The 18,540-nt window shown below is 36.9% G+C and overlaps 3 protein-coding genes across 8 annotated transcripts in view; 2 read left to right on the plus strand and 1 right to left on the minus strand.

Moving 5' to 3' along the window:
• The first annotated feature begins 3,297 nt into the window (after positions 1-3,297).
• LOC111434363 lies at positions 3,298-6,548 on the plus strand. Its single transcript, XM_023071803.1, has 2 exons — positions 3,298-4,051; positions 5,953-6,548. Exons 1-2 carry the CDS (start codon positions 3,737-3,739, stop codon positions 6,133-6,135), a joined length of 498 nt encoding a protein of 165 aa, XP_022927571.1. The 5' UTR covers positions 3,298-3,736; the 3' UTR covers positions 6,136-6,548.
• Positions 6,549-7,488: 940 nt separating this feature from the next.
• LOC111434064 lies at positions 7,489-8,328 on the minus strand. Its single transcript, XM_023071357.1, has one exon. The coding sequence runs from the start codon at positions 8,326-8,328 to the stop codon at positions 7,489-7,491; it is 840 nt and encodes a 279-aa protein (XP_022927125.1).
• Positions 8,329-12,815: 4,487 nt separating this feature from the next.
• LOC111434164 (katanin p80 WD40 repeat-containing subunit B1 homolog) overlaps positions 12,816-18,540 on the plus strand; it is an 8,214-nt gene continuing 2,489 nt past the window's right edge. For 2 of the 6 annotated variants that reach the window (XR_002708903.1, XM_023071505.1), the window contains exons 1-12: positions 12,820-13,196; positions 13,765-13,895; positions 14,223-14,340; positions 14,659-14,885; positions 14,968-15,070; positions 15,384-15,454; positions 15,680-15,754; positions 15,846-15,989; positions 16,103-16,286; positions 16,853-17,404; positions 17,517-17,573; positions 17,668-18,185. Coding sequence is in view for 5 of the 6 variants with exons in the window: in XM_023071505.1 (XP_022927273.1) it covers positions 13,172-13,196; positions 13,765-13,895; positions 14,223-14,340; positions 14,659-14,885; positions 14,968-15,070; positions 15,384-15,454; positions 15,680-15,754; positions 15,846-15,989; positions 16,103-16,286; positions 16,853-17,404; positions 17,517-17,573; positions 17,668-18,185 (2,205 nt within the window). In the remaining variant the exon portion in view is untranslated. Of the gene's footprint in view, positions 13,197-13,764; positions 13,896-14,222; positions 14,341-14,658; positions 14,886-14,967; positions 15,071-15,383; positions 15,455-15,679; positions 15,755-15,845; positions 15,990-16,102; positions 16,287-16,852; positions 17,405-17,516; positions 17,574-17,667; positions 18,186-18,308; positions 18,441-18,540 lie in introns of those variants that run through there. The other 4 variants (XM_023071508.1, XM_023071510.1, XM_023071507.1 and 1 more) reach the window with 4 other exon arrangements.

Here is an 18,540-nt window from a genome sequence, read left to right on the forward strand (position 1 = left end):
AAAAAAAAAAAAAAAAAAAAAAAAAAAAGCCCCATAGATGAAGATATGAAGATTTAAAATTTGAAATATTGCCTCTTTTATGTTATAATTTGGTTAGCATGTGTGCATTTATTAGGGAGGTGGAAGATGAGTTGATGTAAGGTATTAATAGTGGGTGGCAATATTCCCTTATCTTAATCCCCTTTTTGGCATCCCAAAGTGGGAGTGGTTGTTCACATTCAATTGAATGAATTCAATACTACCTAAAGTCTAGGACATAGTTGGTATGAAATCTTTTATGTGAAACAAAATTAAAAGTATTGAAATTATGTTTAAATAAGAATAGAAATACGTGATATTCACTTAAAATTTAAAAATATTTCTTTATCATGTAAAGAGATGATATCTAGAGATTCATATTTAAGCTTTGTTAGACTAATAATGTGTTTTAGAGAAGAATTGACTTGAACATGTAGCAACCCAACCCCATAGTAGATATTGTCCGCTTTGACTCGTTACGTATTGTCATCAATCTTGCAGATTTTAAACGGGTCTATTAGGGAAAAGTTTTTACACATTTATAAGAAACGTTTCGTTCTCCTCTCCAACCAAAGTGGTGCTTATGGAAACCTCTTCCTAATAGACGAGTTTTAAAATCGTGAGACTGACAACTATACGTAACATGTCAAAGTGAACAATATCTACTAGTGGTGGGTTTAAATTATTACAAATTGTATCAAAACCAAACATCAGGTGAAATGTCAACAGGGATGTTGGGTGTCCAAGAAGGGTAGATTGTGAGATACCATATCCGTTAGAGAAGGGAACAAAATATTTCTTATAAAAGTGAAAAATCTCTCCCGACCAGATAAGTCATTGTGATGCTTAGAGGACTATTGAAATTGCAACCCCAAAGTGAAAGGACAACGTGAAATCTGACACTTATTGGGCCATGGGTCTTATGTCTTGTCTACAAGAAGTGGCCCGATTTGAAGGCCCATTAATGTCTACTGGACAGAGGACATCAAATGGACCATTTGTTCGGTTGTTTAACACACGAGTCAATGCTATATCTTTAAAAAAATAATAATCATGACATACCTTTAGATGGATCTTAAAATAATGATAATGGTTTATTTTTTTTAATAATAAAAATAAAATTTACAAATTAGTCCAATTCAACATACTAACAAAATGATTATGAAACACGCCCTAAATTATTTAAAAATTATACAACCTTAACGCCAAACTCAAACATAGCAATGAATTAAAGTTGATAAGAGCCAAAAACAAATGATTTGAAATGCATAGAATTATACCAAAAATTAAAAAAGAGACCAAAAAAAAAAGGGCCCTTTTCCATTATTACTTAATATCCATTTGGTAGTCACTTTGTGATGCAACCAACCAACGAAAGAGCATACCGGCATACACACATTTGGACAGTTTTTGTGTGCTTTCACGTGGGCTGCCTCCTCTTTGTCCCCTCAAACCTCACACCTTTCCTTTAAATATTATCCAATCTTCTTCACTCTTTACCCTCCCTTTTCCATCCAATTCTACATCACCTTGTACATATTTTCGTTCTCGATTGATTAGGGTCAGATTGTTCAAGCAAGATCGTAACAAATAGTTTTTTTTTCCCGATAAACAATGTTGGATGATGAAAGTCTCACACTGACTAATTTAGAGAAGGATCATGAGTTTATAAATAAAGAATACTCTCTCAATTGGGTATGAGGCCTTTTTTGGAAAAACCTAAAGTACAGGAGAGCTTATGCTCAAAGTAGACAATATCATACCATTGTGGAGAGTCATAATTGAGTCAAAATATAGTAATTTTGCTCTCACAAAAGAAAATTAGTAGGACTATTCTTTTTAGGTACTTTTTTTATTTTTATGTGATCGATCATCATTTTGCATCTTTCTTGCCTCCTAATATTTTCATTTTGAAAAAATAAAAATAAATAAATAAATAACACCCACCTTTAAAATACTTTACCCCTTTTTGGTGTTAAATTATATTCATATCGAAAAACTATAGGTTATAATAAAAAGTGATTATACGTATAGTTTATAATAATGTTTAGATGATAAAGTTTTATGATTGAGCCAAACAAAGTGGCAACTCCAATTTCCCACCGCTCCTTTTCAAATATTCTAAAGAAAAGGAGAAACATTAAAAACTAAGAAGGAAAATGGTCCTGTCTTGGTACGTAATAATATAATACATAAAGTTACATGAGGACCATATCTACGGTGGGCCAGCCAGAGGGGATTGGATGGGGCCCATGGAAGCCTTTTCGTACACTCAAAGTGAACTGCTGTAAGCCCATAGGAATAGGGCTGCTTCTTGTAGGGAGCCCAAATTCATAACAGCTAGGCCTCACGTGGGCCCATGCCATCAAAAGCAGCCGGACTGTCACTCACTCTCCCTGCGCCCAAACAAATATTAATGCGAAAAGAAGCCAACCAAACCATAGCTATATCCGTTACCAAACACTCCCCAATTATTATTTTCCATGAATATTAATTTTGGATGTGGGATTAAAAAAAATAAATTAAAATTTATTTTTAACTGGAAATGACATTATTGTCTCACTCACCCTCTTAATTTTGCATGGTCACTCAACGACAGGGAGGGACCAATGAGGAAAATTAAAATTGCAAGGTTTGATGTTTTTTATTATGTACTCCAACACGCAATCACACGTGCGATGCTTCACTTCACACGCACGCGGGGGATTAGGGTTTGACCTGTGTGTCTTTTGACTGGCTCAATGGTCAGGATTTGTTGTTTATTGCACGGTGGGATCTGAAACGTTGATTTTTTTTACACGAGAATCTCGAGGAAAGAACTGGATGCTCCACATATTCGGCTTCGGTCGGGAAAGCCCGACACTAATACAGTCCTTTTATGGACCCACCGTTCTTTTTTATTTATTTAATAATCAGTCGTCCACGTGGCAGATTGTGAGTGGATAGATTCATAAAATGAGGCTTTCGGCCCGGGCACATGACCGGACGCATGTGGGTATGTGGGTCCAGTTAGATGGATTCGGTCATCAAACAAGCTGGGTCGGATCTAGTATTTTCTTTTTTTAATTTAATTTAATTTTATTGGATCAATTAATTTGGTAGGCCTCGTGGAGAGGAGTGGCAGTTTATGTAATTTTGATTAGAAACAAAGGGGTAAATGGGAATTTGGAGTCGGTCCAACCCCTGGCGGGTGGGTTGGAACAACGAGCCCAGAAAAGGCAAAATGTTGGCCCATTTAGATCCAATGTGTTCATCTGTGGAGGAACCATTCATTTATTAAATTATTGTGGTTTTCTTATTTTCATGCTTTAATCATCTTCTCCGTATGAACGAAAAAACGTACATACTTTACTACTCAGTAGCTTCGCTTTAGCAATGGCGATACTGTAAATTGGCGCAGTCAATTGGAATCTGAAACTTTCGGAAATTTCTGGGTTTAGCTAAAACAACCACTTCCGAAACGATGATTCTAATGGAATTTCTAATCCAAATTCCAAAGCCCCCTTTTCACCTTCTGGTAAACTGTGGAATTTTGTTGTGATGGTAATGGTAGCCCACACCTTCAATCTCTCTCTCTCTCTCTTCTGTCGCTGTTCTCTCTCTCTATATTACGAGTTTGGTAGCTGCTTAAGTTTTTGATAACACCGAAAAACCCTGAAACTTTTCCCTCCAATTCTTCTCCTTCATAATTAAGCTGCCATGAGCTACAAATCCAGCTATGTCGGAGCGGGGAAATTCGTCTGAAACTTTTGGGGATAATATGGGTGAAGAAGGTTATGGATGGTCCCCGACTGGGGCTCCTCTTGACGTCCAGAGAGAGGACCACTGGAGGCACTTCGACAACTCCGTCGATGCAGTCTCTTTTGGTTTTGTTGCCACTGCCATTCTCGTCTCAATGTTCTTGCTCATGGCTATCTTTGAAAGGTTTTTGCGACCTACTCCGACCGCTTTCTCTCACGCCGGCCGTCGGACCCACCTTGACCCTGAGGCTCAGATGGGGTTCGCTGGAAAGCTTGGCCACCCATCACCCAAAGTGAGTTCGCCCAATTTGTCCCCCATCGGTTTCTATTTCGTTTTAGATTTTGCTGTTTATGTCTGAATTTTCTTATCTGGACTGTTGGATTCCCGGTATGAAAGCTGAAATGAATTGGGTTTAGATATCTGTTTTTCTTTTGGATCATAACATGCGAGTGTTTGGATATTCATAACTTAATTTTGACAAATTTGTACGTTATATCTATGACTTTTCTTCTAAATTGCATTCTAAAGGGCACCTTGAACATCAAGATGAGCTCGTAGTTCTTGCCTTCTCCCTGAATTTTGCAGTATTTCCTATGAACACTGAGTTTTATCAGCCTTATCTTTCTTCAACTCCATAAGGGGGTGGGGGGGGACAACCTAGTGGGCGTATAATTCGTTATTTACTTTTTAGAATTCTCTTCCATTTCAAAATAAGCAATCTCATTATCACAGGACGGTATCATCCTGTAATTATGGATACTAGGCAAGGACATGGTAGTTGTTCGTTTAATGGTCACTTCTTGTTTTGCCACTTTCGGCCAAGTGCTTCTGATGTTTTGCCCCACCAACTCACTCATCATGTCAACCTCAATGCCTTCCATATCCCACATGGCCCTTGCCTCTGTCATGGCCATGGAGTCACTTTCCCCCCTTGTCTCGTTAGTATTCTCATACAATCAAATTGGTTAGACGAAGAATCGACTTGAGGATGATTTTTTTTTTTTAATTTTACATCGTAAAATATAAAGTTGCTGGCTGAAACCGTGTCAAGAATTTGTGACACATCTGTAATCTATGGATGCAGCTTGCAGCCTTCAAAGAAACATATGAGGCCTACCTAGTTGTCCTGTCTAATTACTCAAGAACAGGGCTGATTCTTGTATGTGCAAAGGTGTTGGGAATACTAACAAGGGCATACTTTTAATTACCTAGAAGTTGTTTGAGTTGAGTGGCTATAAATAGAGTGAGTTTAGGGGTTTGGGAGGTACCTAGAATTTGGATCCCAGTTTTGGATTTAGTATCTCTACCATTTTCTGTTTTGGTTTTAGTAGTGATTTAACAGGAAATATAGTACTACTTCTAGTAATGGATTGTTGTATCTCAATACAAATTTGTGCTTTCTTTAAGCTACAAAAATGGTAAGTACTAATGAGGGAAGAAGAGATATACACCATCGATTGCTTCTTTAACTGGTCTATGATCGATTCCCCATAATTGTGAGGTCCAACATCGATTGGAGAGGAAAGCGATTGTGAAACTCGAAGGGGGGTGGACACCTTGGCGGTGGGCCAGCGAGGATGCTGGGTCCCGAAGGGGGTGGATTGTGAGTTCCCACGTTGATTGGAGAGAGAACAAGTGCACGTTGGGCCTTAAAAGGGGGTCGATTCTAAGATCCAATATTGATTGGAGAGGGAAACGATTGTCAGCGAGGACACTGGACCTCGAAGAGGGGTGGATTGTGAGATCCCACATTGGTTGGAGAAGAGAACGAAACATTTCTTATAAGGTGTGGAAACCTCTCCTTAGCAGACTCGTTTTAAAAATCTTGAGGGGAAGCCTGAGAGGGAAAGCCCAAAGAGAACAATATTTGCTAGCGGTAGGCTCGGGCCATTAGAATAACATTGTAAGATCTCAAGACTTGCTGCTTTCTCGCAAGGGCCGACCCTTAGTGACAAAGTCATTGGCTGCTGCCCGTTTACAACGTGAGAAAAGTTATCCGTTTGTTTTGCAGTTCTGTTTGTCAAATATATTGTGCTGTTTCTTTATACTGCTGTCTGTCTTATGATATGTTGGACCTTGTCCTTTCCTCTTGAACTTGTCCTTTCATCTACAAGTAAGGAAGTCGATTACCGGTAAAATTCCAAAGGCATAACAATCTTCAGCCATCTACATTTTTGTTTTGTTTATATGCAGATGACTGTGTATTCCTGTGGAGTTTCAGTGCTAATGCCTGGAGATCATATTCCTACATATATTGCCCACCCGGCTCCCGTCTCGTGTCCCCCTGAACGCATTCCATGGCCACAACATCAACACAATGACTTATCCTATGCCACAACCAGTTCCCATTTCACTGAAAACTCGAGTTCCTTATGAGATCGAACATACCGAGGATGCAAAAGAGTTCACTAGTTTTCGATTGATTCAAGCAAAACTGAGGCTGTTTTTCCCCCATTTCCAGAGGTTCTTATTCTGTATATACGCTCACAGCCCACCTTGCTTTACCTCATCTCTCTGCATTGCCTTCTTCAAGATAGCAAGTTTCACATTTTTATGCCTTCCGCAAGGTTAAGCTTTTATCTCTTTTTTGGCTCTGAAAATCTGGCTTGACGCCTCTGCAATCATATATACAAATTTCTCTTTGTGCAGGCGAACTTCACCTGTTGAGATATATATGAAATGCATGCTCGTTTCTTCTATATATACTCGTTTCTACTTGAATCAGTCATTGTTCTTGCATTGCACACAACGATAATATCAAAATGAAGGAAATTGTTTTTTGTCTGCTACAAAGATCAAGAGTTCAAAACAGCCTACAATAATTGATACCCTTCCTTGTATCTTACAACCAGAGACAGAATCCAACAAGAAAAAGACAGCATATACCCACAATATAATATACAAACACAATATTACATGAAAATGCAGCAACATAGATCGCCCCGAACCGCCAATGGCTGCATAAACAGGTTACCTGAACTTTCAACTGCAAAAGTCTCCATTTCTTCTGGTGAAGCTTCTCTAAATTCTCCAGCTTTGGACTGTTTCTGTTCTTTTTGTCGGTTAATACACATCAAGCAAAAGTTGGACGAAATGATGAGAGAACTGTCATGTTGGTGATGGTGATCTGAATCTTAGATCAGTCTTCGTTTCAGAAATCATCGTCTGCCGGGCTGACTCAAAATTACTTTTTCTTCTTCTTCCTTCCTTATTGTCCTAACAGGTGTAAAGGTCTGAACAATGAAGATCCGGACTGTTTGCACCATAAATACCATAGCTCATGACGTCTCTGCTTACCCTTAACACTAATTCTTTTAGAGTAAAATCAGTACTAATAAAGCTTTCGTTTTCTTCCCAATGCGGTACCGTCCAGTTGGTTCCCTTGATTATAGGTACTCCTATTGTGTTCTAAGTCACACGAAAGGGAAAGTCTACTCATCCATTAGCAAGAACAGCTTGGTTGCTTTGAGAGAGAGAGGAAAATACGATCTTTGTACGAATTGCAAAAGATTTACTTTCACAGAAAACAGAGAGACGAGACCTCGCCTACCCAACTGTGCAAATACGGTCTGTTTCCTAAATTGATCTTTATTATGTACAACTTACTACAATTTCCGGACCAAAAATAGGAATCACACCGTAGATGAACACACACAAAAACAGAGTACAAGAAATTTGAATGGGCACTCGTCGGTCCGATGAACTGGGTCGTAATATGCGCCCGAAATTTCAGAGAAAGATGAAGCATTCCAATGAAACAAGTGGGTTATCGAGGGATTCGTTTGTTGTCCGCCATTTTCCCTCTATCGTCTCGTTCTGTGCATGAACCTCCCCTGTTTCTTTCCTGTAATAGTCTCCTCCGGTGGTTGCTTCTCTTCCCGGCGACATTCCAGACCGCCGGACAGATGGACTCCGGCCGGCGGTGGTTCTGGAGGCTTCGCCGTCGGTTCGAGTGGTGGCAGGGGATCTGGACCTTCGATATGAATTCTCAGTTCTGTTCTGAACGCGTTGCTCTGGCCTCAAACTTCGACTTGCGAGGAGTCCCTGCCCCATGTCTCTGCTCTGCACCAACTTCACAGTTCCAGCGCCGCTGTTAATCCGGCCGGGCGACTGATCGGGTTTTCTTGTTGGCGATTTACCCACCATTCTATCCCTCCTCTGAACCCAATCATCCGAGAGCGACGACCGATTCTTGGGCAATTTCGCCGGAGATCTGCAAATCCTTTTACGTATCTCTTCGAAATCATCCAGCTTCTCTGTTACAGTCGTAGTAGACAGGGATTCGTTAAAGCTGCAAACGTCAGAAATCTCAGAAATTTCTTCAGTGGAATGAATGGGGATTCCCCCATTGAGGTTCCCAGAGGCAGATTCGTGGAGTTTTCTCCCCCCAATCGGTGGCGGCTTAGGTTTAGGAGTTTCAGAGAGAACCTCTTTGACAGACTCTTCTTCCAGTGGAGGGGGTGCTCTGTTTCCAATGTGATCGGATTTGGAATGGGAAAATGCAGATCCAGAATGGTGGGGCGGAGAGGATGAATTAGAAGTCCTGGAAGTACTGACACAGCAACCCATTTGGAAGAAGATGGGTTTGGAGGTTACAGAGTTAGGGATTCAGGACGGGAGAAGACTCTGAATCATTGCAGGGTTTTGAGGAGGAAGAAGAAGGCTGGAAAGTAAAGGAGAACAAAAGAAGTAGAAAAGAGCAATTGGTTGGAAGAGACTGAAACTGCATTTAGTGCACCTCTGCGAAAAAGAGAGAGGAGAACAGAGGGATCTCTTGCAATCCAATATTGCTTATTATTAATCAAGTTAAATTAATAATTAATATATATATATATACACTTTCATTCATATTTTTAAACTTTAAAAAAAATATATATTAAATTTTAAAAATAAAGCATTTGAAAAATATCAAATTTGAATTTTTATTTTATAATTTTTGAAAATTAAGTTAGCAAATAATATTCCAATTTAAAATATTTATTTTTGTTGATGGAATTTAACTAAAATTTTAAATCTTTAGTAGGAAAAAAACCTTTTTTTTTTTTTTGCCAACATTTTCATGGATACTATTGTCCATATAAGAAAATACTAATTTTGTTTAAATTGATTAAAAATAGGTTGATTTGTTTCCCTTTTTTTCTCATTTGAAGCCTAAAATGGAAAATTTTACTTCGAATTTCTCCAATGATTTAGTAAAAAAAAATTAAAGGAAGGAAGAAAATATGTGGAATAATAATTAAGCATTTATTATTACATTCATAATTGAAGAAATTAAAAAGAAAACTACATAAAGATGCTCCTACTCCTTAGTAATGGCCTACTGAGCGTTGGCATGTGCATGGGAAGAGGCACTTTGGGTCATCTCCATGTGCCTCATTATGCCTCCACCCCCTTTTCCTTCTACCACATTAACATTATTCCTCCCTAACGCCTCAAAACATTTTAGTTCGATCATTTTATCCAATTTAATCGAGAAATAGTGTCAAATTTTATTGTGTTAATGTGCTTTTAGCTCTGGAATTGCTGTCTCAGTTGTGTTATCGAAGACTCTAAAAAGTTAGAATAGGAGAACATACATCTTGAGATGGGTCTGGAGTCTGGATGCAAAGAGAAATTGTTCTTCATGGATACAAGACATTCGTTGCACCAAACTCTTGTTAAGGGGTATATGGTGAATGTCGAGCCGATACGATCCTTCACAATAAAGTGATAGATGGAAATTTTCTTCCAGCTCCGAAATTTTTACCGGTTGCTTCCCTTCGAGTCGCTTTTTGAAATAGAAGACAAAAGAAAGAACATGAGGAGAGGCATTATTGAGAAAGAAAAGGAAAGGGAATAGGAGGAAAATGAGTGTGAGAGAAGGAATGCAAGTGTTTTGGGACAGAAATTCTTTGGATTTATGAGAGGCCATGTCACCCGATGGGATGGGATGTTGGCTGCCTTCCCGACATCAAATGTTTCGTTACATTTTTCCCTTTGTTCCAAGAGGACAAATATTTTTTTCTTCTAAGTTTAAGAATTACTGATCAAAACCGAACAAAATGCCAATTTAGACATTTAGATTTGGTCTAATCTTAATAATTCTACGTTCAATTATAGTCGAGCTAAATTAAAGTTAATGATTTGGCTTAGAAACGAGAGTAAAATCTTTCCTTTTTTAAAAAATTGTTAATATATAAATAAAAACTATATCTCTAACTTGTACGAAAACTTTTAGATAGAGTTCCTAACATTCATGTTGAAGTAGTTATGTTGGATCTAAAATTGGTGTATTTGTGAAGAGAAGGACAAAACGAATAAAAATATCACGTGGAGAGCCAACTTCAAATAATTACTTGGAATCATTTTTTCTCAAGCTCTTCATCATTACTTACCATCTACGACACCTTTCATGACCTGATTTCTAATCCTTAACTTGAGCCAGTACAATATGAATAACATGGTATTACTTTGTAAAAAAAAACTGACAATAAAATGCGAAATGTATTGTTAGAACAACACAACTCTCCACCATGGTATAATATTGTCCACTTTGAGCATAAGCTCCCGTGACTTTGATTTGGGCTTCCTCAAAAAGGTTTCATACCAGTGGAGAGAGTATTCTTTAATTATGAACTCATGATCATTCCCTAAATTAGCCGGTGTGGGACTTTTATCGTCCAACAGGTATTAATGATTTAATTCCATAGCTCTATAGTAGATATCGTCAACTGCCTTAAAACCTAAAATGAAATTGTTTTTGGAAAAATGTTGAGTATTATAGAATACCCGATAAGTCATCTAAGAATTGAAGTCGAAAAATGCAAACCCATGTAATTATGTTAAACGTCGTAATGGTCATATTACTACGAAAATATCGGGGTCATAAAGCCGACTCTCATGGCGAGACCATATCGCCATGAAACACAGAGAGTCGTATATGATTAATCCATCCAATTGAGCCCATACGAGGATTTGGCTGGCCCAATTCCTTAGGCCCAACGTTAATCCATTCCACACATTAATCAAATTATATATATTCTATATATATATATATATTTAATTATTTTAATCTTTTTTAAATTACTTTTTAATTGCGTATTTAACGTTGTTATAATTTCTACAAAGTTTTTACCGTACAACACAAATTTATTACTCCCAAAATTATATCCTAAACTATATAATTAGTTTTATATTTTGATTAACATTTTTTTTAAATTATTGAAAGCTGTTACATCGTTGTCGTGTGTCGTCGTCATCGTTCACCATAAATTATTTATTTTTAGAAGCTGAAGAATTTTTGTTTTTTTATTTGTCAAAAAAGAATAACTTAGTTGGTAATACTTTATTTATTAAAAAAATATATTATTGAGATTTATCAGATCAAGATTAAAAAAAAAAAATGTCCACGTTGTAGCGCCTCCTCTCTCTCCGCGTTGAAGCCTGAACATGCAGCACATATTGTAAATATATAATTAGGCAAATTAATTTATAAATTGACTGAATAATAGGCTCCCTTATATCTTAATTAAACCCAATTTATTGCTAATTCCGGGTATATTTAATTTGTTTGTTTAATACTTCAATTAAATGATTGTTTAGAAGATATCCATTTTACGTGTAGAGACCGATCTCAAATTGCAAGGAGATTCTCCGTTTATATACGGAGAATGGGAGAGGGAGTGGTAACCTTTTTTATCCATTAGATAAATGGGTGAAGGACGGGATTTTGACTCTGTTATGTTATAGATCATTTTTTAATTGTTAAAAATTCCGTAATATTAAAATTTAAATTTTTAGAAATGCTGTTAGAATATTACATATATTGATTTATTATGATTTTTTACTCGAAAACTTTAAAATAACTATATTTTTTTAAAATAATAATAAATGAAAGAATTATCCACGGGTAACTCGTCTTACGAATCACGAATCTCCATAATGATATAATATTGTCCACTTTGAACATAAACTCTCGTGGCTTTGCTTTGGGCTTCCTCAGAGACCTCACAATTCCTCACTTATAAATCTATGATCATTCACTAAATTAGCCAATGTGAGACTTACTCCCAATAATCTTCAACAACTCGATCCCTACAATGTTTTGCGAGTAATCTTCATTCCAATCTGTGCAAAAATAAATGGAAAATCTCGCAAGGATGAAGAATGAAGTACATGGTAGAGATAGAGATGAGGAAGGCTTTCCTGTCTCTATCCTGCTCCACCCCGTAAACATCTCTATACGTGCTTGATTATGCATTTCACTAACTGTCCAATTCCGAGAATTAGCACACACGAGGACGATATTGCTTTAGAAGGCTTTTTTCAAACTGAAATGAACAGCCAACCATGTGATCTTGACATAAGTCTTTCTTATTTATTTTTAAAGCCACAGAAACCGGTTTCCGGTATATCCAAATAATGTGCATTAAAATTTAAAAAAATAATTACCAGGAAATTAAATACGAGGAAATATATTAGATGTATGAGTCGTGAGAAAATATAGGGACCTAAATTTTTGGTTGACACGCCGCATTATTCATGACCAGAAACCCCAAATTGAGGAGGGGATGGTTTCCGTTGAGGAATAAAAGAAGGGTATTATGGTCAACATGAAAAAAAACAGCCGTTCAAAGTGACCCAAAAGCCAAAAAAAACTCCTGTATAAATTGCTTTTTGAGGAGTGAAATTTCGTAATTACCCCCGGCGTGACATTGCTTTAAGACATGCGATCAGATATAGATTAGGGTATGAACCTAACGAACATACATTAATTATTACATGATTACCTTTTCTTTTTTTTCGCTAAAACTAAAGATAAAAACGTGTAAAACCCCAGATTTGATCAAAGATGGATGCAGGAAGAGTGGAGATTCTAAGACGGATGCTCATAATGCTGGAGAAAAACTCGGACGGTCGATAGGGAATGATTACAGGCGTGTTTGAATGAGGAGCAACCGTGTTTAGTTCCGAGTACAAATGAAATTTCACTCACGAGTAAATATATATATGTATATGTATATGTATATAGGTATAGTGTATATAGATATTAAAAATTTTATAGGTCAATTATATAGAAGTTTTTGGTTCTTCGGTCCCTTTTGAGAAATTATATGGTTCCCATCTCTAAAAGCAAGCTACCATTATTTCTCTTTCTTTTTATTTTCATTTTACCGTTTCAGCCCACAACTTTTCCTTCACTGTAATCCCAAATCTGAGCTGAATTGCAGTTCAAGTTTTTGATCTTTCACGGTGGCTTTTTCTTTCTTCCAGTGGCGACTTCTGTTTCGCGCTTCGGATTTCGTTGCTCCTTCAATCCACAAGTCAATTTCGGTTCCAAGCGAATTTAATCTAGTCGCCCACCGCCCGGATTTCGATTTTCCGATCTTATTTCTACTTCCGAGCTGGGTTCGATTCTTAGTTCTTGTGGACAATGGCGAAGCGTGGATATAAACTACGTATCCTTTGTAATCTTTAGTATTGCGATTTTCTTTCTGTCTTCATTTATGTGCTCTGACGTTCAGCTAAAATTAGCTTTTGTTTGATGATTTTCAATCATTTTAGCTTTTTTTCCTCCCTCTCCGCGGAAAAGTTGGGATCAGATTTCTTGCGAGCTCAGAAGCTCCTTGAATCGAAGCATTAACCTATTTTAGGACAGAATTGATAGCATTAGGGATTTGGATGCTCATTTTGGATGTTGGGAAAATGTAAGAGGAGGGCTTGACTTATAATTTGCGATTTTCTTGTTTTGGGTGTGCATAAGATTTATGTTGTTTTCATTAATTTGGTATGTCTAGAGGTAATTAATGCCTTTGCTTCAGGACGGTGTATTAATTTAAAATCTTCCTTTTATTTTCTACATTTTCTGGGAGATTATTGGGCGCTTACGTTCTATGTATGATTTAAAGTTTAAGAAGATGATAACCTTTCTGCCAAGGAGTTCATTTCAACTTCTACTGATTACACGATGCAATGTCATGAGAGAAACGAAAACTTCAAGTATTTCCTTGACGTATTTGAAACTAGAGGAATTTGCAGCACACTCAGCAAATGTCAACTGCCTAAGAATTGGGAAAAAAGCTTGCCGACTGTTTATAACTGGTGGAGATGATTATAAAGTCAATCTTTGGGCGATTGGAAAATCTAATTCTTTGATGGTTGGTAGAATGCCTCCTCTTCTATCTCGTTGTACTCGATTGGATAGTTAGATACATATCATTACATGTCATAAATTCACAAGTTTCCTATGTTTTTGTATATATTCATGAACTTATTTGATGGCTGAATAAAAGAATTGTATAATTTGATGGGTGTCATTCTAATGTCCAATCTTCACACTTTCTTTTTCACCTTTGCCATGTTGATGAAAATTTGCTTGTACGTTACCCTTGAGATTTTCTGACTGATATTCTTTCTGGACTATTTTTGGGCACAACATGATTTCTTTAGTGCTAAACTTGGAGTTTTTTCTTGGTTTTGTGCAGAGTCTTTGTGGTCACACTAATCCAGTTGAATCAGTAGCTTTTGATTCAGCTGAAATTTTGGTGCTTGCTGGAGCTTCATCTGGTGCAATAAAGTTGTGGGATATTGAAGAGGCTAAAAGTTAGTTTTGCTCAACTAATTTCTCACTTCAACTGATATGTATATTTCTTATCTGATATTTATTGTTAGATAAGTTATCAATCGTATAGAACTAAGCGTGAAAAGTATGCATACTTTGATAAACTCTAAGAGAAATAATGTGGTTTTGTCACGTAGTCGTGTTAATGAGACCTACTTAGTAAACATGGTTGTCCTGATGGATTTTCGCTGTTCATTTTGTCATATGTTCAGATTTCTACCTTCAATTGTACATAAAACCATAAAATTGCTTTCCTTTGTGGACAGCCTCTGATCTCTTAATACGTTCTTGAAGTGTAGTGGTTCGCACTCTTTCTGGTCACAGATCAAACTGCACAGCAGTTGAGTTTCATCCATTTGGCGAGTTCTTTGCATCAGGTTCTAGAGACACTAATCTAAAAATCTGGGATATTAGAAAGAAAGGTTGTATTCACACATACAAGGGGCACACTCAAGGCATCAGTACTATCAAGTTCACCCCAGATGGTCGCTGGGTGGTCTCTGGTGGATTTGATAGTGCTGTGAAGGTAACAATGAGTCACACTGTAGATGTTGTAACTTTCTATCATCATTATATAAAGGCCATAATTTAAAGTTTCTCTTGAATAGGTATGGGATCTAACGGCTGGAAAACTGATGCATGATTTTAAGTTCCATGAAGGGCCTATTCGATCCATAGATTTTCATCCACTTGAGTTTCTTCTTGCGACAGGTGAGTGAAAGAAAAATTAAACAATTGATGCTTAAATGGGAAATTTCTTGAATACAAAGAGAGCAATTAGTTTTTCATGCTGCCTGTCAAAGTTGTTAAATTGCATCTCTCCTGCTTGCCTCTCCCTCCCCCCACCCAGAAGCATCAAATTAATAGAATGTGCAGATCTCAAATAACAATGCCTCTTGGTCCACTGTTTGCATTTATAACATAGGATACTTGCATATTGCTTTTATGCATTTTAATATTACCCGCTCTTTATCTCTCTTTTTCTCTCTTAGTAAAATGTGTCCCACATGATAAATATTTTCAGGGTCAGCGGACAAAACTGTAAAATTCTGGGATTTGGAAACTTTTGAATTGATTGGATCTACAAGACCTGAGGTATCTCTATTCTGCTAAAAAATACATCCTCCCTTAGTATTGTAATAGATGTTCATTTCCTGTGCTTCCTCTGGGTTTGGATATTCATGTTGGAAAGTGAAGTAGTTTTCAAATTTTCAATGATTTTGTGCTGAACCTTTCTCAAATATTCTCTTTTAACTAAAGGTTTAATCATTTTCAATATGCTGCCTCCATAATTATGTCATTATCATATCTTTTATACAGGCTGCTGGAGTACGTGCAATCACCTTCCATCCAGATGGGAGGACCCTGTTTTCTGGTCTGGATGACAGTCTGAAGGTGAAGAGAGTTACTACTTCGTAACTATGTGATCCACGTCCAAACATCTATTGGCCCATTAATGTCATGTCTCCGTTCTTTGATATTGTAGGTATATTCATGGGAGCCTGTCATTTGTCATGATTCTGTTGACATGGGATGGTCAACACTAGGTGACATTTGCATTCATGATGGGAAACTGTTGAGTTGCTCATTTTATCGAAACTCTGTTGGGGTTTGGGTAGCTGATGTGGCGGTATGCCAATCTATATCTTTTCAGAAGCTTGTTCATATTTTATTTTGTGTTACAATTACCCACATTATCTTTCAAGTAAATTAAAAAGGAAAGTTCTCCTTTTCTACTTCCAGCTTATTGAGCCTTATGGAGCTAATCCAATATCTGGGCAAAAGGAGCCAAATGATCAGAAATCTAATTCTGGTTTCAAGAACAGTCTAGGTTCAAAAAGCATTGGAGCTAGTTTGATGACTTCCAATCTGCAATCTATGTCTCCTGATTATGAAACAAAGGAGATAAAGAACATTTACGTTGACAGTAAGTCCTTGTCTTCTGCTCTGCAAGGAGCGGTCGTGTTAACTTTTTTTATGATAGGTTCCGAACTGCTACCCTATTTTAAGTATTAGGCGTCCAAACATTATTTGCAATAAATTTCTAACTGCAACCATGAGTTTGCAATAGGTTTCTTTGCTAGCAAACTGAGAAAATCATGACAATAGTAAGTTTTCTAAGGAAAAAATGCGTGGGTAACAATTCCATTTACCTCCTGTGTTTTCAAAGGAGATCAATGGTTCATTTTGTTTGATAGATATGTCTCTTTTTTTTTATATATGCAACTCTTGGTATGACTTTCCTCAACAGTCTTTGAATTGACACCCAGCTTCTTTAGCTTTCTATCATTTGTTGATACCCAGGAACTGAATTAACCTATTTTTGCTTAACTGATGCGGACTTCTGATAGATCAGTCAGAGACTGCCATAGGGATTTTGAACAAGCATAAATTCATGATTTCATGTCACATATAGCTCATTTTATGCATGTTTGTCTGCCTTCAAGCATTGTTTTAAATCTATTCTCTATTCTCTTTTTTATTTTTCTAAAGCAACTGGTGGAAAGCCTGTTGCACCACAGAAGGAAGAATCTTTAACCTCCCCAAAAGTTGTATTTGCATTGGATTCAAAGAAGATCAGCTATGATGCTAGCAAAGAGCAAAGTCCTGCATCAAGAGTAGAAATGAAATCTAATGAAGTATCAAGAGACAAACCCCCAGTTGTACCTTGTGCTAGTCCTGAGGTTAAAGACTCGCCAAGCTCTGTAAGAGAGTCCATCACATTTTCCAAGACAAGGCGTGGAATGTTACTCAGGCCGGCTCATATAAGAAAGCCATCCAATAGTAAAATGGATTTTGAAAAACTATCAGTTGATTCAAGTAGAAAAACTGATCTTGAGAGACTACCAGTTGAAGATTCTGTAAGCATCTGTCATACCACCAGTGATTTGAATAAAGCTCCAGAACCAAACTTGAAAACAAGTGTTCTATCCGAAGAAACACATAAAGATTCTCATAGAACAAATTCTAATATCATTAGTATCGAGGAGAAGTTTGAAAAAATCCCCTCTCCATCCGCTGAGACAACTTCAGAACAAGAGAGCCGTAAGATGTTGTCCTTACCTTTTGGGGATGCAATATTATTATATATACATATTATATTAAAACTGTTTATATATTTTGTCTTATGTTAATAGTATTTTCACCAAATTTGCAGGCAACAAATCAGTTGAGAGTAGCAAAGGGACAAATCCTGTTAAATTTGTAAATGGAGGTTTGCCATCGTTGTCCACTTAGTTATTTTCCACTGACAGGAAATGTCAAATAAATGTGTGGGAGTTTTATGGGCTTATATCCTATTTTTGCAGTTGCAGTTGTTTCTGGAAGGACGCGCAGTCTTGTTGAGAGGTTTGAAAGGAGAGAACGAACTAATGATGTACAGGCAACAATTTCACCACCTTCTGTCCTTGAATCAGAGAAAACAAGAGAACAAACTAATAGCTTTGAAGCACAGGTGGTTACACCTCAGATCCTTGAAACTGAGAAGACGCATGAACAAACTAATGACTGTAGAGTACAGGAAGTGGCCGTATCTTCTCTTGTCTCTGAAACTGAGAAGACGCGTGAAGAAACAAATAACTATGAAGTAAAGGCAGTGGCTATTCCTTCACACATCTCTGAAACTCAAAAGGCAAGAGAACAAAATAATGACTATGAAGTACGAGTAATGGTTCCTCCTCGTACCCCTGAAACTAGGAGGACAGCTCCGAACTATGAAGGAAAAACAAGAAATAACTATGAAGCAAAAGCAAGAAATAACTATGAAGCCAAAACAACTCCTATTCCTTCACGTGTCTCTAAAACAGATAAAACCGACAATTTTCAGGTATGATTACTATAAAACTTTAAGAAGCCACGTAATATGATGACATTAATTTATAGCACTTCATATGGGCATCCTTTTGCAAGAGTTATATTGTCAAGCTGATCTTTTAATGAATCTCATCAGTCTTCTTAGAATTTAGGTTACATTTGAAGTTGTTTGGAACGCAATCCAATTGAGAAATTTGGGTGCTTTCTCTGGAAAATTGTTTCTAAGCTGTTGGCAGAGAATGGCTAATGTCAAAGAATGTTGACAAACGTTGTTAGGTTTGTTCAATCCAAATCATTGAGAGTTTTTTTTTTTTTTTTTTTTTTTTTTTTTTTTTTTTTTTTTTTTTTTTTTTTTTTTTTTTTTTTTT

This window comes from Cucurbita moschata, unplaced genomic scaffold (assembly GCF_002738365.1).
Source record: "Cucurbita moschata cultivar Rifu unplaced genomic scaffold, Cmos_1.0 Cmo_Scf00044, whole genome shotgun sequence".
NCBI lineage: Eukaryota > Viridiplantae > Streptophyta > Magnoliopsida > Cucurbitales > Cucurbitaceae > Cucurbita > Cucurbita moschata.

Excerpts from the sequence above, each read along its gene's own strand:
- LOC111434363 (XM_023071803.1), top strand. The coding sequence starts at position 3,737 with ATGTCGGAGCGGGGAAATTCGTCTGAAACTTTTGGGGATAATATGGGT. Across the intron at positions 4,052-5,952 it reads TTGGCCACCCATCACCCAAA|ATGACTGTGTATTCCTGTGG; the intron begins GTGAGTTCGCCC and ends GTTTATATGCAG.
- LOC111434064 (XM_023071357.1), bottom strand. The coding sequence starts at position 8,328 with ATGGGTTGCTGTGTCAGTACTTCCAGGACTTCTAATTCATCCTCTCCG.